The sequence below is a fragment of the Poromitra crassiceps genome, assembly GCF_964638095.1.
Source record: "Poromitra crassiceps genome assembly, chromosome: 9".
NCBI lineage: Eukaryota > Metazoa > Chordata > Actinopteri > Beryciformes > Melamphaidae > Poromitra > Poromitra crassiceps.
The window spans coordinates 23,842,256-23,869,795 of record NC_139630.1 but is presented as its reverse complement, the minus strand read 5'-3'; the positions used below and the strand labels follow the sequence as shown (position 1 = coordinate 23,869,795).

The window sequence follows — 27,540 nt, the reverse complement described above, 5'->3', positions numbered from 1 at the left end:
ATGGTGTGTGTGTGTATGTACATATGCATTGGTGCATGTAGCCATGTGCTACACTGTAGCTATATGGTGTGTGTGTATGTACGTATGCATTGGTGCATGTAGCCGTGTGCTACACTGTAGCTATATGGTGTGTGTGTATGTACGTATGCATTGGTGCATGTAGCCGTGTGCTACACTGCAGCTATATGGTGTGTGTGTGTATGTACGTATGCATTGGTGCATGTAGCCGTGTGCTACACTGTAGCTATATGGTGTGTGTATGTATGTATGCATTGGTGCATGTAGCCGTATGCTACACTTGTCTCACATTGTGCCGGCAATGTACAAGTGAGTGCAAGTGGGCCTACTGTGTGTGTGTGAGAGAGAGAGAGAGAGAGAGAGAGAGAGAGAGAGAGAGAGAGAGAGAGAAGGCGTTCCCTCTCCTTGATGAGGTAGCTGTCTCCTGCACAGAGCAGGCGTGACACAGCAGATGGCTCAGCATATCTATGGGCACGCTGATTGAACAGGCTCCGCTAGTGGCAGCGGGCCTCCTGCAGGCAACTTTAATTGCATACACAAACGGATTTGTTGCAAAACACTGATTATGAATGGCATATATAGTATATACAGTGACAGTTGATTGTCTATCTATCCAATATGGCACCAACAGACTGGCATACAAACACACACACACACGAACACACACATTCAGCTGGTTTTGAAATACAGTCGTACAGATTTCTGTTCAGTTTGATTGCACATCACGGTATTGTCATGTATGGTGGGGGGGGGGGGGGGGGCTTCATTGAGCAAGACAGGAAAGAGAGTGAAGAGAGCATGTGAGGAGCAGGAGACGAGGAAGTCATTCAGTGACATCATAGAAACAACCTTTGACCCAGATCACAGCCGACACGGACTAAATAACCCTGCTGACCATGTGACAAGATGAACCCGTTATTTGGATGACTCGAATATTTCCACGCGAGTGAATTATCAGTTGTTCACTTCTTCACATGGCACACAAAAGAACTGAATGAATGTAATCACAAGAATACTATTATGACGACACAATAGGTAAAATTCAAGCTCACACATCAGTCATCAATTGTGTTTTTACCACGTGCTCAGTCAAGACAAGGCTTTTTGGGGGTGATGTCATCAGTGATGATGTCATCAGTGATGTCATCCTTCCTGGCTGAGGTGATGGCATGATGTCATCGGGCTTTAAACTTGCCAAACTTGGGCTGTTGAAAGATGTCGTTTCCTGGAATGGGCTTGAGTTGCATGGGGGAGCCTGGGCCGAAGTTGCCCTTGTTTAACATAGCACATAAATAACTAATGTAAGAATCACTATTATGACATCACAATAAACTAAATTGACCCCTCACAGATCAATTAAGATTTATGTTTCTTCACATGGCACAAACAAGAAAAATAATTGAATGTAATAATCACAAGAACACAATGGACATCACAATAAATCAAAGCTAACCCCATGGATGAATTGTAAATTCAGCTCCTTCAAATGGCACGAAAAAAGTGAATGAATGAATGTAATAATCACAAGAGAATACTATTATAATCAATCAAATACAGTCCCCCAAATTCTCAGATTTGCCTTTCAACGCTACAGCACACTTACAATGTGAAAAACAGGAAACATTGTCCCAACCGGGAATCTGAAACCGCCCTTAGTCATCAGGGGGCCTGTTAGTAGGACAACTGCTGCTCTGCTCAGCTCAGCTCAGCTCAGCGCTGACGAGTCAGAAGGGGAGTTTAGTTTGCCTCTGACACACAGAGAGCACTGAGTCCTTTAGCAGGCACATCATAGAGCTGCAAGGAGCACCTGCCAACAAACAGCCATACATGTACACACAGACAAACAGACACTGTGTGTGTGTGTGTGTGTGTATCTGACACACACAAACACACACAGCAGTTGGTGTGGCATATGCTGACTGCTTTACAAAAAGCAGGTCATTAATAAGAATGAGTGTAAGGTTGTGTGTGGTTGGTTATTTTCAGAGTTTAGAATGTCGGGTTATTTAAGGATGAAAGTTGCATCGGTGACCTCTGTGTGTGCGTGCGTGTGTGTGTGTGTGCATGCGTGTGTGTGTGCACAAGTGGATTTACTGCAAAGCTGTCCTCTATTGATGGCTAGGAAGAACAAGGTTTCCAATAGGCATCAAAGAGAGCGACATTAAGAGTCATTGGCTCCCTGTTCAGACCATCAGTAGACTTATTAATAATTACACAAAGTGTGAATGCCAGCCTCACAGGTTTAACGTGGCATCTGGCAATTATATTGCTAGAACAATGATCCTGGGGCCTATAAGCTTGTCATACACTTAAAATGAAAAAGCAGTATAGGGACTTAAAGGACAAACAAGCTAAAATAATTCAACCCTGGTTAATGATTCCTCTCCTTGGTCATATTCATATTAATCTTGGCGTTAACTTTCCTAAAAGCTGTCCTACAAATTCCTCAGAGTCCTACAATTATACCATTTCTCCGTTTCCCGGCGGAATTGCCCCATGAAAGTCAATCCATGTAATTACAGTGCTGTTTAATGATACATAACTCACTTCAGAGTCATACTTTAACAAGGTAATCGTTTTATTTTTGGCCCTCACATGAGAAGCGTAGACCGTCTACAGGCCCAATGTGTTTATCTCCTGTAAATGAGAGGTTATTATTATACAATATGACCATCTGTTGTGGCGGCGCGCCATGTGTCAAACAGGAAGCGTGCAGCATACGTCACTTCCTGTCACACTGGGAAGCAACCAAGCCTCATTCAACAATGATGTGAGTTATATATATATATAAGCATCTTCCTGTGACCAGGAAATCCTGTCTTCTTTCATTTGTTTTAGATAGTTACTTTCTGGTGAAGCAGAGCTCATCACTTTCACTTAAGATGGTAATTATAGAGCCAAGCCTCAACTTAATCCTAACATACACATCATTGGACACTGTAACCCTGAAAGAAAGAAAGAAAGAAAGAAAGAAAGAAAGAAAGAAAGAAAGAAAGAAAGAAAGAAAAGATTTATGAAGATTTATGACTGATTTTTGTGTCTGGCCAATATCCGTGTTCTATTCACCTTATTCAGAAGAGACCGTCTGGCTTGAGGGACTAACAGTCTCTGTATTTACGGAACTTCCGATTGTATTTACACTTCCTGTGACTCATAAAACTAGTCTGACTCATAATGTGAGTCAAACTAGGTTTGACCAGGTGAGTCAGACTAGTCTGAGCAGGTAAAACAGCCGGCGTTTTGAACAGGAAGTCGTGACACAATGGGTCAAGTGGGCGGAGCTGCGTAAGGTGAATATAGGCCTGAGGGTCAAAATCCACGCTTAGTCTTTTCACAGTTTGACACAAGTTTTTACTTTGAATTACAAAAGTATGGTATCTCCCCACCTGCTCCCATCTATGTCAAGAAAAATAGGTAAAAGCAGCAGATTCTGCGACATGATTTATACCCTAGCCTTCACAGAGGAGTTGAAACAGCAGTATTTTCAACGCACACGGAGAGAGAGCCTCCATTAATTAGGTCTGGCAGCTTGCATCATTTCCTGCTGCGTGCGCTGGGGCCACACAGCAGCGCACGTTGCCCCCACGGCACAACATCTACGCTGCGCACACACACGCGGGCCCCGGGCTCCCCTGTGTAATTGTTAGCACATTCTCCGGGGCAGAGGCACTGTGCGAGGGATCCTAAAGAGCTTCTACTAGCCGCCCGGCAGCTGAAGGACACGCCGCTGCATGGTGGTTTTTACGAGACCGTTTCAATGGCCCCATGACAGCCCAGACAGAGACTTCAGAGCAGCAGCTTAGGGCCCTCTGTCTGCGGGGGATGTTGTTGGACAGGATATGGGGGTGAATAATTCAATTAAGATAATGGGAATTGAAGGTGGAAAGAGTTTTTGTGACAGCAAACACAACTGGGAGTGTGTGTTGGAATGTGTGAGCTTGAGGTCATGTGACATAAATGACAAGCGGCTCGTTTGTAACGACCGTGATTGATTCACTATTTTAAACGTCCTGTTTTAATTGCTGCCCCGCCCCCTCCTCCCACGAGCTTCTGTTAATCCATTATCTTCATTTGATAGAGAAAATCCATGGAATGTCCAACTTCCACTTTTGAAGACCCAGACCATGACCGTTCAATCATAAATAACCGCTCTTGTTTAGCTATAATGTTAATGTAATGATGTGAACAGATGGCAACATTTTGCTAACTGACAAATGTTTACAGTCGCATATCTAAGGGGGGAAAAAATAGTTTACGTCCGGCGAAGCCTCACAGGTGGTCCACGTAAATAATGTTTTCCAAATATTGTTTATTCAGTTTACTTTTTACATTCCGCAGATGCCGGACATAATTGACACCCGACCCCATAACATTCAAACGCGCATACACTTAACGACTTAACCGTAATAATGAGCCTGAAAGAAACATCAAAACTCGGGGGTTAAACTTCTTTCAGTAGAGTCTCTCCCCAGCGCTTCATTCGGCCTCCGACTGTGAGCATAGCATTTTCAAAAGCCCCCAGCTCTATGGAAACAACAGTGGGACAATATAGAGAGAGAAGCTCCAGGGGTGCAAGAAAAGCAATTCTGAAAATGAAAGTTTTGTCTGCGCAGCACTATTATCTTGGATGAGGTAGCCTATATATCTCTAATGGTAATTTATGTGTATTACTGCAGCTTTGTGGCTTCTGGTTTACGTTTCAAACACATCAGTGCTTGTATTTAGCAAGGAGGCCGTGTGGTTATAGCAGTCAGTGTGATACATATCATTAACAGCTCAGTGTAGCACCAGGCAAACAAATGAAGCAGCCAAAGAAAGATACTGTAACTGACTAGGCTTACCCAAATGACATGCTTTGCTGCGCCAGTGCGCCATACTGTTGATGATATTCACCAGTCTGAGGACCTTTTTGTTGAAACGGGCCTAAAGGAATAGTTCACGCAAAATATTATATCATCTACTCACACTCGTGTCAAATGAAACACAGGTTGCCAGCACAACTTCGTACTATAGCAGCCTTCTGCAAAAACAACTGGAGTGCCAAAACCTTTGGCCATTTGCCAAAACAAAACCAGACAATCACTGTGAATACTGAATAGTGAGACCTATACATCATAATTTGCAAATCAATCAGCTGTAGTTAAGATTTGCACTAAATCATGGTACTGTATGTAAATCTTGTTGGAACTCTGAAGAACTGGTCCCCACTAGGCATGGGTCGATTTCCGGTTTTACCGGTTCGGTTCGGTATATGAGCCCAAACCGGTTTGATCACGTGCGAACCGAAAAAACCTAAAAAAAAAAAAAAAATCTTTTTTAGTTTTTTTTTTGCCAGTCCATTCTGATTGCACTATTGCACTATTAGCCTCTTCTCAAGTTGCACTAGTAGGCAAAAGTCTTATTTTGTTTATTATGTTGATGTTTGAAGAAAAGTTAAGCTGAATAGTTATGAGAAATAAAAACAGTGTGTTGTTACAGTTAAAAGGTTCTGCTTATTTGTATTCAGTGTTCGTGCTGGTTGGCAGCATACCAGCTTAGAGGTGCATTATCGCCACCAACTGCAGCCGCTTTGATACGTTTTTGGGGGGAATATCGAACCGGTTTCAAAATGTTCAAACCGACCCATGCCTAGGCCCTATATTGTGTGAATTTGTGAGTTTTGAAGTTTATAAGGCAGCTCAGCTGTAAGCCAATCCATTCTGATTGCACTGCTTGTGTTTTTATTAGCCTTTTCTCAAGTTGCACTATAGGCAGAAGTCTTATTTCATTTATTATTTTGATGTTTAGAAGAAAAGTTGAGCTGAATAGTTATGAGAAATAAATACAGGGTGTGTTTGTTACACAGGTGTCCTGCTTCTTTTTATTGAGTATCATTGCTGGTTGACAATACCAGCTTAGAGGTGTATTATCGCTATCAGGTGGACTGAAGTTGCACTACAGACAGTTATGGGCCACACTCGAGAGCCCTGCTTAAAAAAAAAAAAAAAAAAAAATTAATTAATTAATTACAAAAAAAATCGGTATACCGGTTCGATCCGGTTTAGACGGCAATATCGAACCGGTTTTAAAATTTTCAAACCGACCCAGCCCTAGTCCCCACTGAGTTGAGTTGTTTTGGAGAAGGCTCCTATGGAGTTGTGCTGGCAGTGGCAACCTCCCTGCGTGTTACATGGAGAAAGCTGTGTTTCAACTGGCATGAAGAAGAGTGAGTTGATTTTTTTTTAAATCACATTTTCATTCAACATTTTCCAACATAACATAAAAGAAGAAAACTACTAAAACCAGTGAGTAAGGTGGTGACTGAGTTTTCATTTTTGGGTGAAGTATTCCTTTAACAAATCTTATTCTCTGCATTCGATGGTGCTCCCGCTCCTTCTCTGTCGAGTCAGGAACTGAACGTGACGTGACGTATGAAATGCTAAGAGGAACGCCTGAGTAAACAAATTACAGAGCAACTGCCAATAAACTCCATTAAAAGCTATTGTTTTTGAATCCACCCCCTTCAAAAGGGAGTACAATAGACCGGTCCACCCCCACCCTACAATACACAATGGAAGCGCTCGGAGCTAAAGCCCAATGCAAAGGAAAATGAAGCCGGTGTGCCCCGGCTTTCATTCAAATAGCCCAGTAGCTTTCACTGGAAATGGGTGGCAGCAGGAAACACCATTTGAGGTGAATCACATGAAAGTTGAGTGTGTCACTGAGTAGGGATGTAACGATAAGCAGTTTTAATGATAACCGTGATAAAATTCCTTACGATAACCGTACCGTTTCAAATTTTCCTTATCATTAAAACCGTGGTACCGTGATTACAGTCCTTTGAAAAACAGAAGTCTCCCAGATGCAAACGCGCAGCCTTGGAGAAATGATTTCAGTGAGTGTATCAATCCTTTTTGGGTCTGAGTTTTCAATATAAAACTTGGTGAAATGATTTCTGTGAGTGTGTTAGTACTTTTTGAACATTTTCAGCGGCACATTTTAACAAGCCGTGATAATACTGATAATACCCGTGATAATTTTGGTCAATTTGGTGAAATGTTCACATCGTTCCATCTCTATCACTGAGACGGCAGGGTAAGACATTCAGATTGTGTACATTTATACCAACAACCTCAGGACAAAATGGCTACTAGGTGCATTCATGCCAGTGTGCAACAGTACGATTATTTTGAGTATCTATGCTAAGAGTTGTCTGTCTGCCATGTGTACGCCTGCTTGGCAAAACTATTCTTAAACTACCTGCTTAGAGAAGGCTTTTAACAGAGGGCCACAGGTGAGCCTGCCTGACAGCAGCTGACACTAGTCACTGGTCACTGTGCATCTGCTACCGAGAGCAGACAGCTGATTCACCGCGTCTGACTCTGCACTGATGTAACATCAGAAGTTGTTTCAGGACTCTGAAAGCGCTCTCTCGTGCACATTTGATCTTTGATTGTCACTGGTAAAACAGGGAAGCGGACTGGAGATTTCAGCGTGGAATTTCCACATCCCGTTTCCCACGCGAATGGATGGACGTCATGAAATGTAAAGTCATAAGTAAACAAGCTTGAAAAGAGACGCAGCCCTCAACTTTTTGGTTTGCATGCAAGGCAAATAGAGGATTATGAACAAGACATTTGTGTAATCAATGTTTGTTTAAAAAAAAAATATATATATATATATATATACAACATGACACTATAGTTTTGGAAAAGATAATAGGTACGTGTCGTTCCCGGTTCAACTGCCCATCCTCCACGCTGGACAATGTCACATGCTGCAGCCCAGCGACAGGTCAAACTTCACGTCAGCAGCCACAGAGCAAACACCATGAGCAAACAGGCCCGTTCCACAAGCAGAGAGAGAGAGATAGTGAGCATTCCTTGACGGGAACTCAAGGGCTGTGTGACCGACTGTCCGGAACATTCATATAGTAACACATTGCTGCTGTCAGGAGAACCTGTGGCTGTGACGTCACCATCTCCACCGGCTATCCAGGAATCAAGACAATCATTTTCCAATGGGATGCCTGTACATTTCTCAGCATATTGAAATGTTTCAAAAAGGTTTCTTCTAGGGCACACATGGGCAAAACCTGGCCCCTGGACCATCTCAATCCGGCCCCCAAGGTCCTCAAAGAAAAACAAAACGACCCCCAAAAACTCAATAAAAGGCAGAATTATGTGAACAAATCTCATCTGCTACAGTCATTGGATTTGTATCACTATTATATCGGGAGATTAACGAGAAATTACCAATCACAGCGGGAGAGAGGGTTAAAAATAGGGAGACTCCCGTGGTAATCTGGTGTTGGCAGGTATGATCTCCAATGTGTGGCCCTTCACGTTTGATGTATGTCAGTATGGCCCTCTGGATTTTTTTTTGCCCACCGCTGCCTAGGGTCATGAACTGCTCAACGCATCAAGAAGGCAATGAAGACTTCAAGTATACAAACATCAGGTTTCCACCTCAGCATGTCGCCTGTGTCTATACCTTGAATGATTAATTATTTGAAATGAACGACGGAGAGGCTCGAGGGGGAACCTGACACGTGTGTGATCGTCTTTGCACGCTATCAGGCGAGCCGTCCCTAAAGCTGCGCCTTTGTATCGCGAGCACATTTTCTTCTGTGATGTCACCGCATAGTAACCATAATTCACTCCCGTCGCCTTCAGAGCGGCGAGATGTCAAGAGGAAGCTGACGCAAGAAACAGATCCACGACCAGCCTTGAACGCTTCCCCCTTCTTCTCATGGCGCCTTGGAAAAAGGCCCTGAATATAAATAAGCGGGGTAAAGGAAATGAATGGATGAATGAATGAATGAAAGGGCAGTCTGATCTGAGATCTGCGCCTGAGGGCAACTTGCATACGCAGGGCAAGCTGCCAGGCTGGCCTAGGCCTTTTGTGAGACTGTCACCCTAACCCCACGAGTGAGTCACATGAGCATGAAAGTATGACTTCACTCTCATCCGCGGCCAAACGACTTCACTCGGCTCACACTATGACAATCTCATTTGAATATACGGGTTTTTAAATCGTAAAGCTTGTACTCGTCTTGCACTACTCCAAAGCTAAATACGCTGACACTCCAGAATAAGGAAAAATGTAATCTCCTGCCAGGTTCATACTTCTGTAGTTGTATTTACTTTTAGCAGAGAGGATAGACCCTAGTCTAACAGACATCAGTGGTATGTGACCGATTACCCATATGGCACTCCCACTCTGTCATCTGTAACTTCCTATGAAGTTTCTGAATCCACATTACTACCCCCGAGTCAAAACAGTCACATGAGTCACAACAACATGTGTCATCAAAGACCTTGGACGTTCACAAAAAGGGGCGGGGCTCCATTTTGCTGGCTTTATCTGAAAATGTCGAGGCGTTTTTGTATGTGGAGAGACGGCGCCCGAGCGAGCGGACATACTTTGCGACCTTAGGCAAAGTGGGCGTACCTGACAATCACTACCTCGAAACTAGAGATCTCATCACTTATTCACAGCCGGTGACTCACACATGCGAGAGCAGAGAGCAGAGAGAGAGGAAACAGGCACAAACAGACTTCACACTTCAAATCGACCAACTTTTTCTTTGTCATTATCAAAAAAAAAACGCCCAAAATCTCACTTCCTCTTTCACGAGCTGCACTTTTGCACAGCTGTATTTCAACCTCGTGGCTGCAAAACTTTTATTGATTAAAAAGCCTCACTTCCATATTGATCTGGATATATCTTTTTTTATTATTCCATCAGCATAGCAAAACAAAAAAAAGAACAAAAAGAAAGCAAAGCAAGTATCTATAATCGATCAACAGATAGTTGGTTTGTCTGACTGTCTGCGTGACCTTGAAGTGTACAGGCAGATGTAGATGGTTAAAAAAAAAAGGAGGAAGGTCCCTTTACTGAAGCACCTATGGGTTTTGGTGGGGGTAGGGGGACTTTAGTAAACACTTGCTGGGGTCCAAATGTCAGTCAGAGAGTGTCAAATGTGCAGATTGTGCACACTGGTCAAAAAGGCCAGACATGTTTTTTTTTGTTTGTTTCCCCTGCCAGCTAGTTGGTAATCCCCCCTCCCATAGTGCAGACTCAGCGGGGACAATACTTTCTGCCATAGTAAGAGTCCTGTCTTTTAGGGGCACCTGTACCCCGGGTCCCTCCGAAGGCAGCTGAAACTACAAATACTCAACTGTAAATGGAAGCTCTTGGAAAAAGAAACAAAAAGAGGCATTACGATTGGTGGTTAATCGATTCCGACACTGAAACAACAAAAATATATATCCAATCACAGTGTCTGTATATCCAGCATCCGCATAGTGTCTTTCAAACGAACCGCAACAGTCGACATTGTGGATGAAATCACTGTACAGGAAATAAGTACGCACACTTTCCCTCAATCGTCCCCTGTAATTGTGTACAATCAATGACGATAACGGTACTTTGTGAGGTCCTAACATGTCCATAAAACACATTCTTACAAATACAGTGGCAGTCTGAGCCATGAAAGTTACGCTGATGTAGGCAATAGTTTCCGGTACAGACATGAGACTTGGACTTTCCCATCCGTTTGGAGAATACTGTATGAAAGCTGAGTAGGGGCAGTGTGTCTATAACTGCAAAACTATAACTGTATTGTTGTTTGCCCTAACCTGTCCCCAAAGCCCTCTAAAATGAACAAGAACAGAGAAAAAATAATTGGCAGAAGAGCTCAGAGTAAGGTTATTGCATATTTAAACAGAACTGATTATACAGAATGTGTATGAAATTCTACAGAACCAAAGCAAACTAAAAAAAGAAAGCCAGCCAAAACAATTGTCTTTTTGTTTAAAAGAAAATCTGCGTTATAGGGAAGTCGTGATTACCCAAAAAAAAAGAAAAACAAAACAAAAAGAGAATATAATGTAATTTCTCCTCTTTGATATATATATACTCAACAGAGGCTTTGATATTAATTGCTTCAGATTGCATTCCCCCCCCTCATGTTTGCACGCTTCTTTTAGCTTGTAGCCCACAGAACAGTCTATGCTGGTGGTAAGGGAGGAACATTAGGATTTATAATTTGAGGTAAGCCAGGTCAGGCCCTCATACAGTCCATCCCCTGTCGTCGCACACGAGGGCTGAACGTACCAATTCCTATCTCGGATGCGAGTCAGGCCCAGCTTCTCCTGGATCTCGTGGGGTTTCATGGCATCGGGGAGGTCTTGTTTGTTGGCAAAGATCAGGATGATGGCGTCCCTCATCTCCCGGTCGTTGATGATCCGGTGGAGCTCCTGCCTCGCCTCGTCTATCCTGTCCCTGTCGGCACAGTCCACCACGAAAATGAGCCCCTGAGTGCCCGTGTAGTAATGTCTCCAGAGGGGACGGATCTTGTCCTGTCCTCCCACGTCCCACACGTTGAACTTCACATTCTTGTAGGTGACGGTCTCCACGTTGAAGCCGACAGTCGGGATGGTGGTGACCGACTGTCCCAGCTTCAGCTTGTAGAGGATGGTGGTTTTGCCAGCAGCGTCAAGTCCAAGCATCAATATTCTCATCTCCTTGTTGCCAAAGATCTTCGAGAACATTTTCCCCATCTTGTTGGCTTTGCATAAATATTTCTTTTAGAAAAAATAAAAATAAAACGTCTCTTATGAGAGTAAAGTTTTTTTTTTTTTTTTTTTTACAGTTGACAAGTTACAACCTCGGTGTCTGCCAGAAGCCACCCACGTGACAGCAGTGGTGGGCTGACACAAGCGTCAATATTCAAAAGGCGGCGACTGTCACAAGTAGGCCTATGTGCAGTCGTATGGCTGAGCGATACAATTAGTTTGCGTAATGTTACAATTATTCAGATTATGAAGTGACCTGAGCAGGTGAATAAGCCCCAATAGACTCAAATAGTGCAATCGTGTAGCCCTCGCAGAATCGGGTGGGGATATATTTTCATAATCCACTGCATAACAAAATATCAGCTCACCCTATTTCGAAACTAGCCGCTGAGCGCAGACTTCCTTCCGTGAAAATCCAATTTCAAGTCCCGGTTTTTGCCCAAAAGTCCTGACGGTTTCCGCGGACTTGAGATAGAGAAGCTCTTTTACAAGAGCCTACTATGATCGCGCTGTATAAATTAGGCCCTGTCCAAGCCCCGAGTTCCCACTTCCTCCTTGGCTGCCGCCGGGTGTCCACACTTGCCCTGGGCCAATTCCGATCGTGAATTCACAAGCACCGTGGTTTCCTCTCGCTCATTCTCACAAAAAACAAATTGACTCACTCCCGGGCCGTGTCTGCGCCGGGACGTCCAGAGGTAGCGCGTTCAAAAGGTCATTGATTCATCCGACTTTCTTCTCTTCCCCCTGTGACACAAGAGCGGTCCAGAAAAGGGAGGGGTGTTAGTACAGAGCACAACTTTAGATCGCCGGAAAAGCTCCTCTATGGCGGTCAAATCAGCCAGAAAACACATTAGATAGAAAACGCGATAGATACCTGCGTCTGCGCCAGTCGCCCCCCGTCCCCGGGTTGTTTCTCCCCGCGTTCTCTCTCTCCCTCTCTCTTCCTCTCTCCCCGCAACCGTTAAGTCAGAGCAGTGGCGGTACTGTGTTACCGGAAAAGGTGCGGACCCAGATCAGCCGCCACTTCCTCTACACAGCTCTGGTGCTGCCTTCACGTGCTCCTCGGAAGCCCCGATTTCCGCCGCGATGGGCGTGATGTTTCCGACGAAAAGCGCGTTCAAGTGCTTTTGAAGCCAGGGGAAATAATTACAAAATGGTCTGACTCACTGTAACCGCTCAGGGCCACAGGTGAAAAACGAAAGAAAGAAAGAAAAAAGACTTGAGTAATACTGAGATTAAAGAATTTCAGAATTATAGTAATTCAATTCTGATTTTAATCTCCATCTAGTAGCCTACATTTTGACATGTGGCCGTGGCCCTAACCCATTTCATTCATAGTTCAAATTGGTATGCATTCTAGTTGTCCCTTTGGTGTTGAACAGACAACAGCTGTAAGTAACTATATTGGCCTATATTGTTACAAAAGATAAACTTTTGACTAAAAAATATTGTAAAATTCAAACTGGTCTATGTCTGGTGCACATCTTCTCTTCATTCTGCCCCTTAAAGTAAGCTATCGCTGTATTTAAAAATAATAAATAAATAAAACAATATAGCTACCAAAAAACTATTGTTACATGCAGTGGTGGACAGGCTTAACAGGCCTCCTCACTCATTTCATTCATTCAGAACTAACATTGCTCTATTGGAGCAGTAATTACACTGCAGTACTTTTTATAGGCTACTTTTCTGTTACACCTCTATCAATCTGGGAAGCCATCGGTTAAACAAAAAAACTATTAGAGGTGTAATCTCTCGAAGTCGAAAGTCTGTTTAACCGATGGCTTCCCAGATTGATAGAGGTAACAGAAAAGTAGCCTATAACAAGTACTGCGGTGTAATTACTGCTCCAATAGAGCAATGTTAGTTCTGAATGAATGAAATGAGTGAGGAGGCCTGTTAAGCCTGCCCACCACTGCATGTAACAATAGTTTTTTGGAAGCTATATTGTTTTATTTATTTATTATTTTTAAATACAGCGATAGCTTACTTTATGCTGAAGGGGCAGAATGAAGAGAAGATGTGCACCAGACATAGACCAATGTTTGAATTTTACAATATTTTTTAGTCAAAAGTTTATCTTTTGTAACAATATAGGCCAATATAGTTACAGCTGTTGTCTGTTCAACACCAAAGGAACAACTAGAATGCATACCATTTTGAAGTTCAGCATACCAAAGAATAACATAGAGCCTAGGCTAAACAAACTACTTCTACAAACAGTTTAAATAAACGAAAGAAGATAAAAGAAAAGTCACACCTCGGTACCTCGCCCTCTCTTGATATTTCCGACTGCACCTGAAGGCAGTACGCCATTTGGCATGCGCGCTGCAAAAAAACTGAAATGCAGACCGGTCCATTACCATTTAACCAAACGGACGCCATTTGAGCTTTCGTGTGTTTAACTGGCCCTGCGGCACGTGGGCACATATGAAACAGGACTGCAGGTTTGAGTAAAACAAATTCAGGACGGGTTTGTGGCTAAAGCCTGTTCGATTGTCTTCTCATTCATTCAATTAATTTCCCTTGAGTGTGATTGGGCTATGACGTGGTGGTGGTAGGTGTGTGTGTGTGTGTGTGTGTGTGTGTGTGTGTGTGTGTGTGTGTGTGTGTGTGTGTGTGTGCGTGCGTGCGTGCGTGCGTGCGTGCGTGTGTGCGTGTGTGTGTGTGTGTGTGTGTGTGTGTGTGTGGGGGGGGGGGTGGTATCCTAGGTGTTTCCATATTTATCTTATTTAGGCGCTTCAAACATAATAATAACAACAATAATAATCAATAATAATAATAATAATGCTATTAAAACATTATACACATAGAATAAATGTAGCTACATACTTTTCCCTTAATTTCTTTCTTTTAACAGTAAGTTGCAGTCGTTCCATTTGTCGACCACGAAACAAATTAACGTTTGAAAGTACACTCACACACATATGTCTATGCTCACACACACACACACACACACACACACACACACACACACACACACACACACACACACACACACACACACACACACACACACACACACACACACACACACACATCCCTCCACCCCCAGTAGACATTTCACTCATTTCACTGAGCATGCGCACACTCTAACCCTTCGTAATGCTCCAGTCCTGCCTCCTTCCTTCCAAGTTGTTGAGAATGAGAGGTGAAGCGCGGCTTGCCGTTGTTGGTTAAAATAAAGTAATTGAAATAACTGTACACTAGTTTGAACGAAATTTCATGGACGATACTGGTAAGATACTTAAACATTTATCTTTGTTAATAAAATTGGTATAATGCAGCGACATTTTTAGCAAATTCGGTAGGGGGCGAAATGGCTAATGCTAGCCTGCTAGCCAAGATGGAGAACCAACTGGTGCAGACTATTTACTGGAACGAGAGCGTGACTTCCTGATATAAGCTGTGTTGGTTATAGTTCGCGGAGGGGAAGTGCGAGTGAGCTTGCGTGAAATAACAAATAAAAGAAGTCCGGGTTACCTGTAAATTATAACTAGCTAGTTGGCGTTGTCGGATATGAGATCACGCGCTAAGACAATTGCATGTGTGTTCATAGATAAGGTAAACGTGATGCTTCATGCTTCTCATGAAATAGACCGACTCACCGACCAACTGGAACGTGTAGGTCAGGCCGATCCCGGTTGAACTTTGAGTGCAAACAACGTTGCGGTTGCGACGTGACCTCGCACCGCAAACACTCGTACGCGAATAACGTTAGATTTAACGATCACTGATCAGTTGATTTCTGGTTTAGTATACGGCGATCACGTTACTGCTCACGGGGACGTGTTATTTTTAGGTAATGCTAGCAATTACACTAAAGTTGGCTTGGTATCCGTTGGCAATTGAGGCAACAAGGAAGTATCTTGTTGCAGCAGCTGCTGCTTCCTTTTTTGGTTGATACGGTTTGGATATTGCAGTATGGGTTTGAGCAGCTGAAAACGTTTACTTGTTGAGGTATGAAGAAGTCTGCCTGCCTGCACCAACTGTCCTGTGCTCCTCCTCCATGGGCTCCTGATACTTTTGTGACTACTTAAGCGTGTGTACGCTTTATATATACATTTTAACAACTTTTTGCAAGTCTAATCAATAGTTCCCCCCTTCAAATATTACTATTGTTTTTTGAATTGTCATCATTATTTCTGGTGAAATTGTGCTTTTCAATATTACAGGGCTGCAAACTAGTCACCTTTAGGTGACAGTCACCTTTTTCATCCCAAAATAGGAGGATTTCCGAGTGGTTTTATGTCTGCCCTGGTATCTCATCTTTTTCACTCTCCATGACTTTGCATCCCGGAATAGAGATCTAATACAATGACATGATCACATTCAACATTTTAATAGCCTGACGGTCAAACTTTTCTTTTTCTTTTTCCACAGACCTGCACCTCTCAGACGAGCCCATGACGGGAATGCTGGACACAGACTCCCCCAGCAGCGGGGACTCCCCTGCCATGGAGGGCGCCGGGGAAGGCTTTCTTCCTGACCTCCCCATTCTTGCCCATGCTGCTGAGTGGTCCCTGGACCAGGTTCCCCCTGACACTCTCACCACAATCTTGCCCGAGGACGACTCGGATGTGTCCCAGGATGCCCTGATGCAACAACAGCCGAACGAGGAAGTGAATTCCATCGAGCTGGGAGCCGTGCAGAAGGCGGTGGAGCAGTTCCAGATTGCCAGTGCACAGCTCTTCCAAGAGGAGCAGCCACCGCTGCCACCACAGAACGCAGAAGAGGAGGCTGAGCAGCCATCTGTTGAGCATACAGCCAACTCCCAGGAGTCTCCACGACAGAGCCAGGAGACGACAGCGGAGCTGACAGCAGAGCCAGCGGCTACAGAACAGCATCACACCCATGGTGATCAGAGTAGGTATTGTTAGTGGTTGCTAGGCATGCCATAGCCTATTATGTTTTAGGTCAAGTTGAATTGCTGCTGGAATAAATGTGAAGCAATGACATTTTTTAGAAAATATTGAAAAACTAAAAAAAAAAGTTGAGAAAATAGCGTTTTTTCTACTACGTAGTCAAAGTTGTTCAAAAAAATCCTATAGCCAAGCCAAACATCATCTTGAAGCATCAAATAGTAGCATACAATCCTGACATCAATCTCTAAAATTAGATGGTGCTGTGGCTGCCGGTCCCATGAGTTTGTCTGCATTGGAACGCTCCAGCTGTTGTGATTCCACTTGACCCCATTTTGTTTGCTGCTCGCAGATGGGACCCAGGCACCACAGATGACACAGGACGACATGACACAGGACGACATGACACGGGACGACATACCACAGACAACAGAGGACGACGTACCACAGACAACAGAGGACGACATACCACAGACAACAGAGGACGACATACCACAGACGACAGAGGACGGGGTACCACAGACGACAGAGGACGGCGTACCACAGACGACAGAGGACAGCATGGAGCTGGATGATGCATCCAAGGAGGGCATGGAGCTGGAGGATGCATCCAAGGAGGGCATGGAGCTGGAGGATGCATCCAACGAGACGCTACAAGAAGAACCTGCTGTTCCTGCAGAGCCACCGCCCCCCACAGAGTTTGAAAAGCTCTTTAAAGGGTGCGAGGAGAACCCAGAAGACTTCAACGGTTGGGTCTACCTGCTGCAGTATGTGGAGCAAGAGGTGAGAGAAGATCAGGTAACGTTAGATTTATTTAGACCAGGGCCAGTTTGTATCTTTTCTAAAGTTCCAGAGAAGTGTAATTACATTTTTTTTTATATAATCATACAGTAGTGAGTCGTGACACAAGCTAAGAGTTATTAGATTTGAAGAGATGATTGTCAATATGTTGAAAGTTATGTTGCAAATGCTGTGTTTAACTTACGTTTGTTACTTTTTCCACAGAATATTCTTGAAGAAGTGAGACAGGCATTTGACGTATTCTTCCTCCGCTATCCATACTGCTATGGCTACTGGAAGAAGTATGCAGATATAGAGAAAAAGCATGGCAACATACAGGTTGCAGAAGAGGTAAATATGAGAAACCCAATTTCATAATACATCAGGGTTTTGTATTTTCTCTGGACACACCCATATACAGTCCTTTCATTAGAGATTCTTGCTTTTCTTGCATTCATTTCCTACTTTTTACATCCTATTCTGTTCATATCATGGCATGGTGTGGTATGGTATGGTATTGCAGGACCGATCCGAACTGTGCAGCCATTGGTGGAATTGTCATTCCCCTGTGAATGGAATTAAATTGGTCCAGTCATTGACAGCCTTGCTTATTTGTCGCCCATCTAAAGGTGTACAGACGGGGCTTGCAGGCCATCCCTCTCAGTGTGGACCTGTGGCTGCACTACCTGACTTTCATCAAAGAGAACGCAGACCCCACTGATCCAGAGACAGAGGGACGCATACGAGCGTGAGTGAAAAGACTCTTACTTTGTCTGCACTTCATCTCTCTCTCTCCCTTCTCTCCCGTGGTTATTTCATTTGACTCTTCTCAGCAGAGATGTAATAGCAGTGTGGTTATTTTTGTATGTGTACAGTTCAAATTTCATTTTCAGTGTAGAGGAATTAATTTAAACCAAATGAGGCGACAGTTTATGCGTCTATTTGGTGAACAACGGTGCGGTGAGCTATAGAGACAGCGAAGACACTGGACCCTTTTCGCGGGGGCCATTTTGTGTCAAAAAGGCAGAGTAAACACAGGTGCGAGCAAAACACTAATGATGGTTTCCAAATTCCAATCGTGGAAGTTGGAAACCCTCGTTAGTGTTTTGCTCGCACCTGTGTTTACCCTGCCTTTTCGACACAAAATGGCCCCCGTGAGAAGGCTATATTTGCATGAGGGTCACTCATTCATAAACTTTCTTTTCGGCCCTTTAGTGCCTATGAACACGCAGTGCTCGCGGCGGGCACAGACTTCCGCTCAGACCGTCTGTGGGAGGCGTACGCCAACTGGGAGACGGAGCAGGAGAAGCTGGCGAATGTCACAGCCATCTACGACCGCATCCTGGGCATCCCGACCCAGCTGTATTCCCAGCACTTCCAGAGGTAAGAGGAAAGAACGGGATCGTTACAATTCTGCTCAGGAGGACCGTGAATGTTTGGGTCTGATTTGTTCAACTCCTACACCTAGTGATTAATTAACTCTACGGACATGTATATGTCCTCTGTACTAGAAGACATTTCTGTTTGTTTTTTTGTCGCACTGACTAAATCAGTGGCCTAGTCTTATGAAAACTCGGTCCCTCTATTCTTGGCACTCCACATTAGAGATGGAATTGGGACTGGGATGGACTGTTTTTCTGTCCCAGGGACTTACTTGTCCATCTCAAATGCTTTGCCTATTATCTTTTTTCCTTCAAAGCCAGTGGTTCTTCCTTGGGGAGGGTCCAGGGTGTCCCAACTAAGCAAACTGATTGAACTTGAGCATTATTTCATTTACAAGATGTTAGTGCAATTAGAGAATGTTGAAGAATTACTGTTTGGATGGTAGTTTCACAGTTATTTCTCCACCTACAACACAGATAGTCATGGAATTCTCGACAAAATCATGATCTTATCTAACAGTAAAAAATATTCTCAGATTTGGGTTCAAGAGATATCTCCGCAAAAGGTCTGCGGGCCTAATGTGGACTGAATTAGGCTCCTTGATATGACCATGACATGAACAACACTTGTTTAAAATACAGCACAATTTGCAACATTGCTCTTCTTTGGTGCAGTGTTCTGAGCATTACGAGATCCCTTGGAAACGGTACATCTTATTATTATTATTATAATTTTTTTATCTCGGCAGGTTCAAAGACCACGTGCAGAACAGCAACCCAAAACACTTCCTGTCTGAGGAGGAGTTTGTTCAGCTGAGGGTGGAGCTCTCCAAAGCTAGCATAGCGGCCACAGTTAGCGACGACGACGACGACGAAGAGACGCCTGTTGCCGAGGAGGAGCTACCGCCCGGTACCGACGACCTTCCGGACCCCGCTAAGGTAACGGCTCCCCGATCCCGCACGAGGGAAATGTTGACAAAAATACTGCCAGCAGGGTCTAGCAGGAACTTGCCTCGTGAAAGGGAAAGAAAGGAAATCTGTTCAGGTTTGAAGAGGTGTCTTTCCGTCAGCAGCCAAGCCACTGAATGCCCGAGGAGATTCACGTTGGCATCCAGTCAGGGACTCGGCTAAAACTGGGGTCGGGATCGACCGGGGCCCAATGACTCCAGCACCTGCACCACACAGCTGGCCCAAAGGCTGACACGCAGGGTGCATAGCTACCTGCCCCCCCTCCACAGGCTTCTTGTCTCTGGCAAAGCTCATGGTGATGTAAATCCTCGGCAGCAGGACTTGCAGTTTTTACATCAAGTGGAGAATGTGTTATACGGCGAAGCGTTCCATGAAGGTGTTGACCATGTGCTGTGTTTGTGTTCTAATATAGAGGGTGACGGAGATTGAGAATATGCGCCACAAGGTGATCGAGGCTCGTCAAGAAGTGTTCAACCACAATGAACACGAAGTCAGCAAGCGCTGGACCTTTGAGGAAGGGGTGCGTGTGATCAAGACTCTACCGCAAAGATGTTTAGCCCTTTCATGCGTTGATTATGAAAATTGTTCATTCATGAGCACCTGGTACACAATTATTGACCGAAACAGAGGGTTGTTCTAACATTAAATCATTTGTTTCCTTAGATTAAGAGACCATACTTCCATGTCAAAGCGCTGGAGAAGACCCAGCTGAACAACTGGAAGGAATACCTGGACTTTGAGATCGAAAACGGGACTCCGGAGCGCGTGGTCGTTCTCTTTGAACGATGCCTCGTCGCGTGCGCGCTCTACGAAGAGTTCTGGACTAAGGTAACCCGACCTTTGACCCCTCCCTCACTCCCACTGACCCCTTGCACTTCCCCCCCATCAACGATGATATCACATCGACACAGTAAATCGTCCTGCACTCTCTCTCTTTGCGTGTAACGTTGATATTTGACTGTATCTGTTGTATTAGGGGATGGCCAGCTTGCCACACAAGATTTGACTGCAGCATTTGCCAACTACTACGTTGCATCTTCTCCGTCTCCCCACTACCTTACAGAAACTTATCTAATTGGTTCCATGAAGGTGCTGATGGGTTTACACAGAAAATTTCTAAAAACGATCTTGTCAATGAAGAAATTCACTTGTTTCTGCCAACTGAAAATTTTGGTTTAAAATGTCTCTCTTCTCTTTTGCCTTTCTCTTTCTCCTCTCTTCTCTTCCCATGCCCTCTCCTGCACTTCTTCCAACGCCCTTTCTCTTTTTCACTCTCAAGTATGCAAAATATCTAGAGGGCTACAGCATTGAGGGTGTGAGACATGTCTACAAGAAGGCGTGTACCATCCACTTGCCCAGGAAGCCAGCCATCCACCTGCTGTGGGCAGCCTTTGAGGAGCAGCAAGGTGAGTGACACACTCCCGTTATTAACAACATGCAAACGGAAACACACTCAAATGAACCCAGGAGAGCACGAGGGGGAACTCCTGTCTTTTATATAAGAATGAACTATCTTCCAAAGTTCAACTCTTTGATGATGATAACCGCTTTTTTCCGTTGAGCCGTCCAATCGCAATGAAGAAGGAGCAGGGTTTCATGATACACGGGCAGCTTCCGGTTTATTACAAAAACAACCAGAATGAAAATGAATAGAGTCCTGGTGGAAATGTCGGTCTTGGTTAATATTCTGATCTGACCAGAGTCAATAGCGGAGCACATTGCCGGTGGTGGTGTGGAGTTTCTGGTAAGTACCTGAGACTTGTGTCCACGTCTGCTCTTATTTGCAGGTACCGCAGCTAGTTACCGTGGAAACAAAGTGTGTATCCTTCAAAGAGAGAGGGGAAAAAAAAAGGCACAAAATCCTGCAGAGGCAGCGCTTAAAAAATGGAATAGTGTCAACATGATGTTATTTCTTCCGTTTCCTTCAGGGAATGTCGAGGAGTCGCGCGGCGTCCTGAAGAGCCTAGAGGAGACGGTCCCAGCTCTGGCCATGGTGCGCCTTCGGCGGGTCGGCCTGGAGCGTCGCCACGGTAACCTGGAGGAGGCGGAGGCTCTGCTGAGGGAGGCCATGGAGTCGGCGAAGAACGCCGCCGAGACGTCGTTCTACGCCGTGAAGTTGGCTAGGCAGCTGCTGAAAGTGCAGAGGAGCCTAGGCAAGGCCAGGAAGGTGTTGCTGGATGCCATCGAGAAAGACCAGGTGAGAGCTGGTTGGTGGAATATTGAAACGGTAAATGGACCGCGTTTATGTAGCGCTTTTATCCAAAGCGCTTTACAATGTGCCTACATTCACCCATTCACACACCGAAGGCGACCAGCTGCCACGCAGGGTGCTGGCACAGCCGTCGGGAGCAAATTTGGGTGTCTTGCCCAAGGACACTTCGACATGCAGACCTTCTGGTTAGTGGACGATGCGCTCTACCTCCTGAGCCACAGCCGTCACTTGCGGAAATCCACATGGAATGAACTCCTTACTTTTACTTCTTGGAAAATGGTGTCTTTAATGGTGATACAAAACCGTCTTTAATGGTGACCACCTGCTGCATTGGTAAGTGTAAATATTAGGCATAGGTCGATTTCCGGTTTGTCCGGTGTACGAGCTTAAACCGGCTTGATTCCATGCCAACCGGCTGAACTATCAAACCGGCTGAACTGACATGCAAATTAAAACATAGGCAGCCTCAGCAACCTATGCCGACACGTTACAGGGCTAAATCCAACTTGTATTTCATCAGTTAAGCAACATGACAACGTGATTATTAATCTAATGTTTATTAGTTATGTAAGGGATAATCAACGACTAGGTGTGTGTTAAATGATTTGAATGCAGGATGTGGAGGCGAAGAACCACCAGATGACGCAGGTGGAGGCTGGTTGCTTCCTCAAAGGGCATTAAAATTGTTTAACGCACAGCGAGGAGTTGATTGTCCCGCTTATACCATGGTCATTTAGCAACAATATAAAATAAAAGCATTTGCAAATTTTTGGTGCAAGTTAAGCAATCAAAATCAAAAAAAATTCACAAGCCATAACTTTGTTTACCTAGAAACACTTGGGAAACCGACTAATACCTGGAACAAGCGTTCTATCCCGTCAGCTTCTCATGCAATGGAAACGTTGTTTGTTGTTGTTCCAGACAGTAAATAGGATGAACCTTGGATACAAGCCAGGTATGGCACAGGAAAGCTAGTCCTCTCAGTTAAATAATATATGGTGTCCTTCAAAACAGCTGGAAAAGGAGGAATTTAAATCCATGCTTTTGACACACTATATGGAGGTTAATATGATCCACCAGGTGAAACGTTTGTTACCCCCGTTCGTTCTGCTTCTTCTTTTTGTGTTATTAGAGGTGCATTATTGCCACCAAGTGAACTGGAGTCGCACTACAGTGATTTATGGGCTCCACTCAGGAGCGCTAGTCAAGTGCGACACCTAGTGGTACAATTCGGTATACCGGTTAGATACGGTTTATTTTATAATATCGAACCGGTTAAAAAAAAAATCACACCGACCCATGGCTAGTAAATATAAAATTCTAATCAATAAAACCATCAGATTTTTTTTTAACAATTCTGCCGCTCTGCACCCCTCCCATCAAATACAATTGCCTTTCTTTTCCAGACGCATATTGTGGTAAATGGGCTGCATTTATATAGCGCTTTTATCCAAAGCGCTTTACAATGTGCCTACATTCACCCATTCACACACACCGAAGGCGGCCAGCTGCCACGCAGGGTGCAGACACAGCCATCGGGAGCAATTCGGGGTTCAGTGTCTTGCCCAAGGACACTTCGACATGCGGACTGGAGGAGCCGGGGATCGAACCACCAACCTTCTGATTAGTGGACGACCCGCTCTACCTCCTGAGCCACAGCCGCCCCTGTGGCTCATATTAACCTGACGCTGCCAGATAGTTTGTTTTCACATAACCATATGGGAACGAGTCGCTCGGAAAAACGTTTAAGACACTTAAAAATAAAGTGATTGGACTAATTATCTGTCTATCACAGGCTTGCTGTCAGGCTCTAGCAAAGGAGAAGAGCCTGGTTTCCATTCGTGGCAGTGCTCGGTCCTCCTCTCTAAGACCCGCCCCAGATCCGGCTGTGTTTCCGCTTTGTGTGCTGCAGTATTTTCGTTCCCCCAAAGTTGGTTTGATATGGTGTTCATTCATTGTATTTTTGTAGCTACATAGCTAGATAACTCACATCACATGTATACAGTATATGTTACTGTGACTCCCTGTTGTCAGAGAAGAATTGTCTTTTGGAGCACAGAAAAGTTCCGCATCTGCAAGATCTGCGACGGCCGTGACCTCATGGTCTTGCGCGAATCCAGCTGCCTCACAACGTTAGACTCATATCCTATTGGTTTGGACTTTTGAAAGAGCCCTCACTGTATTATGTCCCGCTCCCCAACATCAGGTTTCATCACGAAATGCATCAAATCCAGGAAGAACAGATGACATTTCCTGCCCAAGATCTTTAAAATGGAGCTGTGGAGAAACTGCATTGAGTTATTGTGATGGATTTTTGCATATCTCTGTACCTTTTTTATTTCATTTTTAGGATGTTCGTCATTTCACCTTCAGTGCATTGAACTGAGTATAAATTGAAGTTAAAGTTCACATGGCAGGGAGGTACGGTGGTGCAGTGGTAAGCACTATCGCCTCACAGCTCGAAGATCGTGGGTTCGATTCCCACCTGGGGACGAGGTGGGAAGGTTCACATGGCAATAGTTTTTGAACTCAGCGTTGTCAACGCTGAAGAAGACCTGTGGGCTGAAAACGTTTGTTGCTGCTGCTGCCCAGATGAGCGATTCAACTTGGAAAGGGACTTTTAGTGTGCTGGCTTGTTCTCTCTTCTTATCAGTGTGTTTTTGCCGTCCACCTGAGTTTGTACCTTTTCCTTGAGTCACTCCCTACCGGTGAGTTTGGACAATAGTTTTTGAAGAAAATACATTACTTAAATTGGGAGTAGAAAGTGGATTGAACGGGGCATCCCGGTGGCTCACCTGGTAGAACGCGGACCATAAAGGCGTAGTCCTTCGCGTGGCCAGCCCGTGGTCCGACTCCTTTGCCACATGTCATCCCCTCTCTCTGTCCACCTTTCCTGTCTGCCTACTGTCCGATATCTAATAAAGGCACAATGCCCCAAAAAATCATCTTAAAGCAAAAGAAAGTGGATTGAACCACCTTCCCAACTCTCCTTTATTCCATGGGTTTTGAATGTGAGCGACACATTGAAAGTTTTGTTTTTGTTTGTTTTCCAGACGAGTCCGAAACTGTACCTGAATCTGCTTGAGCTGGAATACAGCGGAGACGTGCAGCAGAACGAGAAGGAGATCTTGGCTTGTTTCGACCGAGCCCTGAACAGCCAGCTGCCTCTCGAGTCTCGCCTCCTCTTCTCCCAGCGCAAGGTTGAGTTCCTGGAGGACTTTGGCAGCGACATCGACGTGTGAGTGCCTTGTTTACTCTTAACAGTGACTGGAGATGTGGACAAATAACTTCAAAAGCATTTTGTCATGCTTGATATTCATTTTCATTCTTTTACAATCCCGCAGGCTTGTGACCACGTATGAGGAACACCAGAAGCTGCAGAAAGAAAGCGAGCCAACAAAGAGGAAAGCAGAGAATGGGTAAGATAATTGTGGAAAATGGAAGAGGGATCTAGAGGTTCAGAAAAACAGGGAACACCAACTTATGATAAATCCTAACTTGCCAGTCAGGCATAAGTTTGGTAGCCGATTGACTTATGTGTCCCGTAGTTCTTCATTACGCTACAGTGGATGAGATGAGATGAGATAAACTTTATTGTCCCAGAAGTGAAATTTGTCTTGGGCAAAAAGTGCGCATAGCCACATCCGTCATTACAAAAACACAAGTAAACACAAACAGGATAGACACAGCATTGCACTAAGACACAGTGGGGAGATGCCAACTGAGACATGTAATTGCACAGCCCTATTGCACAATTTGTTTAAATCAAACATACCCGTAGGTAAAAGAATATAAAATCAACAATAAACAAAACCAGCAGCGGGATAATGGATAAAAGAATAAAACATTAAAATAAGATTAAATGAAAAGTAAAATAAATAAAATGGGAAGGTAAAACATGGGGCTAAGATTACCGTTCCTACTTAAAGTGCCTCCACCTGCAAACTATGGGTTACTACAGCCTGGGGGAAGAGCAGGCTGTTTGTTAAGAAGTGCAATCGAGGTGGGGAAGGAGAGCTTGTAGCGGTTGCTCCTGGATGGTGCAAGCTAGCTTTGCATCTTCTCAAAAGTGTTAGCAATTTGATGAAAATTGTTTATTTTTCAAGAAGTCTCTACTACTAATTAATTGTTTAATCTCAATATTCAGTGTGTTGTACATGCTTTGGATTTGAACCATGAATATGTTTAAATGGGAATGTAAAAGGAGTCTCTTGCACATGGTTAGACTCTGATGAAGACGCTGTGCGTCGAAATGTTAGTCACTGCACCTTATTAAAATCACATTCCAGTGAATTGAGTGCTCCAGGATCTTCCTTCTTTATGTTTAAATGGGATTGATTACGTTTTGATTGACTTGAAACTCTCCGCAGCTCTCAGGAACCCGACTCCAAGAGGCAGCGTGTGGATGACAGTTCCTCAGGCTCAGGAACCATGATGGCACCAGACGCGCAGGCCAACAACTCAGCGTACAACTACAACTGGTACCAGGTGAGTCCTATACCTGAACAGTCAGGCATACTTCAGGTATACTTCACTTTCAACAGATGCGGCAACCATTTCATATTCCTCCTAGTAAGCATTAGTTAGAACTCAAATGGATTGTCAGAATCGTGCAAGAGACAGCAACAATCTGTAATGTGCCCAGTATAAATTGGTCAACTTTTCTCTTTCTTTCCTCCTTTGCAGCAACAATACGGCAACTGGGGACAGAACAGCTGGGGGCAGTACAACCAATATGCCGGGTATAACCAATATTACCCCCCTCCTCCTACATGATGTGGAGAATCTTCACCTGAAGAAGGAGACTCAGAAGAAAGCATCCTCTTATGTCCTGCCTAGATCTGTCTAGAGTTAGACCCTCCTTATTTGATCAGTCGTATTGATGGCTACATTCATCATCTCCAACACTGGCTGCTTTTGTGTTCTTTAATGCATGTTTGTGAAGGCAAATTAATTTCCCCTCTGTGAAGAAGGCTCATAAGTTTTACATTTTTAGGTTGGATGACTTAGTTTGGTCTCTCTCTTGGAGGAAATGGTTTGTGTTGAAGATTTAGAATTGTAAAGGAGGCATTTATGGATGTAACTCTGAACCCCCTGTTTCTGCTTTCCAAACAAAGATTTTTAATATTTCAAGGTTGTTTTGTTTCTGGAAAGAAACGGAAATGAAAGAGTTTCTCATTTTTTATTTTGACTTAATTTCATAATAAAGAGATTGATATCCTGATGTGTCCCTTTTGAATTAATCATATGATCAGTCGCTCAAAGGTTTGCTAGCAGATAGTGATGTATGTTGTGTCGAATCGCTATGAAGAGATTATACACTGACATTTTCCAGTACAGAAACTAACTTTCACAGATGTTTACTGTGCACATAGATTCTTAACACCAAGTGCAAGTAATGTCACTGTAAAACACTAGGGATCTCGCACGCTGTGTGCACTTGATTCCTCGCTCGATCCTGCAGCTCACCAAGCTGGCCGTGCAGCTCACATTCTGGCCTTGCCCGCAGCTCGGCTGCTGTGTAGCCAATGAGACCAGCATCACTGATAATGCCAGATTTATAACATCACTGATGATGTCGTCAGTGGGATTGATGACATCACTGATGCACAGTGGGATTTATGACATCACTGATGTCAGAGTGGGAATTATGACATCACTGATGATGTCACAGTGGGACAGACAGAGCCCTAGCATCCATTTATTTATATGCTGATGACAGAAAAGCCGATATCAACCATATTGAGCAGTGATCA

The 27,540-nt window shown here is 44.2% G+C and overlaps 2 protein-coding genes across 3 annotated transcripts; one reads left to right on the top strand and one right to left on the bottom strand.

The window, feature by feature from the left end:
• Positions 1-9,715: 9,715 nt before the first annotated feature.
• On the bottom strand, positions 9,716-12,587 carry arf6a (ADP-ribosylation factor 6a). Its single transcript, XM_083643547.1, has 2 exons — positions 12,454-12,587; positions 9,716-12,323 (listed from the first exon to the last, which is right to left on the bottom strand). Exon 2 carries the CDS (start codon positions 11,562-11,564, stop codon positions 11,037-11,039), a length of 528 nt encoding a protein of 175 aa, XP_083499673.1. The 5' UTR covers positions 11,565-12,323; positions 12,454-12,587; the 3' UTR covers positions 9,716-11,036.
• A 2,090-nt stretch (positions 12,588-14,677) lies between these two features.
• Positions 14,678-26,999, top strand: prpf39 (PRP39 pre-mRNA processing factor 39 homolog (yeast)). Of its 2 annotated transcripts, none has more exons than XM_083643688.1 (15): positions 14,678-14,817; positions 15,963-16,445; positions 16,794-17,224; positions 17,447-17,572; positions 17,851-17,969; positions 18,437-18,604; positions 19,353-19,542; positions 19,985-20,092; positions 20,236-20,400; positions 20,852-20,978; positions 21,501-21,769; positions 24,838-25,022; positions 25,129-25,203; positions 26,155-26,272; positions 26,471-26,999. In XM_083643688.1, exons 1-15 carry the CDS (start codon positions 14,805-14,807, stop codon positions 26,558-26,560), a joined length of 2,667 nt encoding a protein of 888 aa, XP_083499814.1. In that variant the 5' UTR covers positions 14,678-14,804; the 3' UTR covers positions 26,561-26,999. The 2 variants fall into 2 exon arrangements, with proteins under 2 accessions (XP_083499814.1, XP_083499813.1); XM_083643687.1 differs by having other exon boundaries at positions 16,794-17,239.
• The last annotated feature ends 541 nt before the right edge of the window (positions 27,000-27,540 follow it).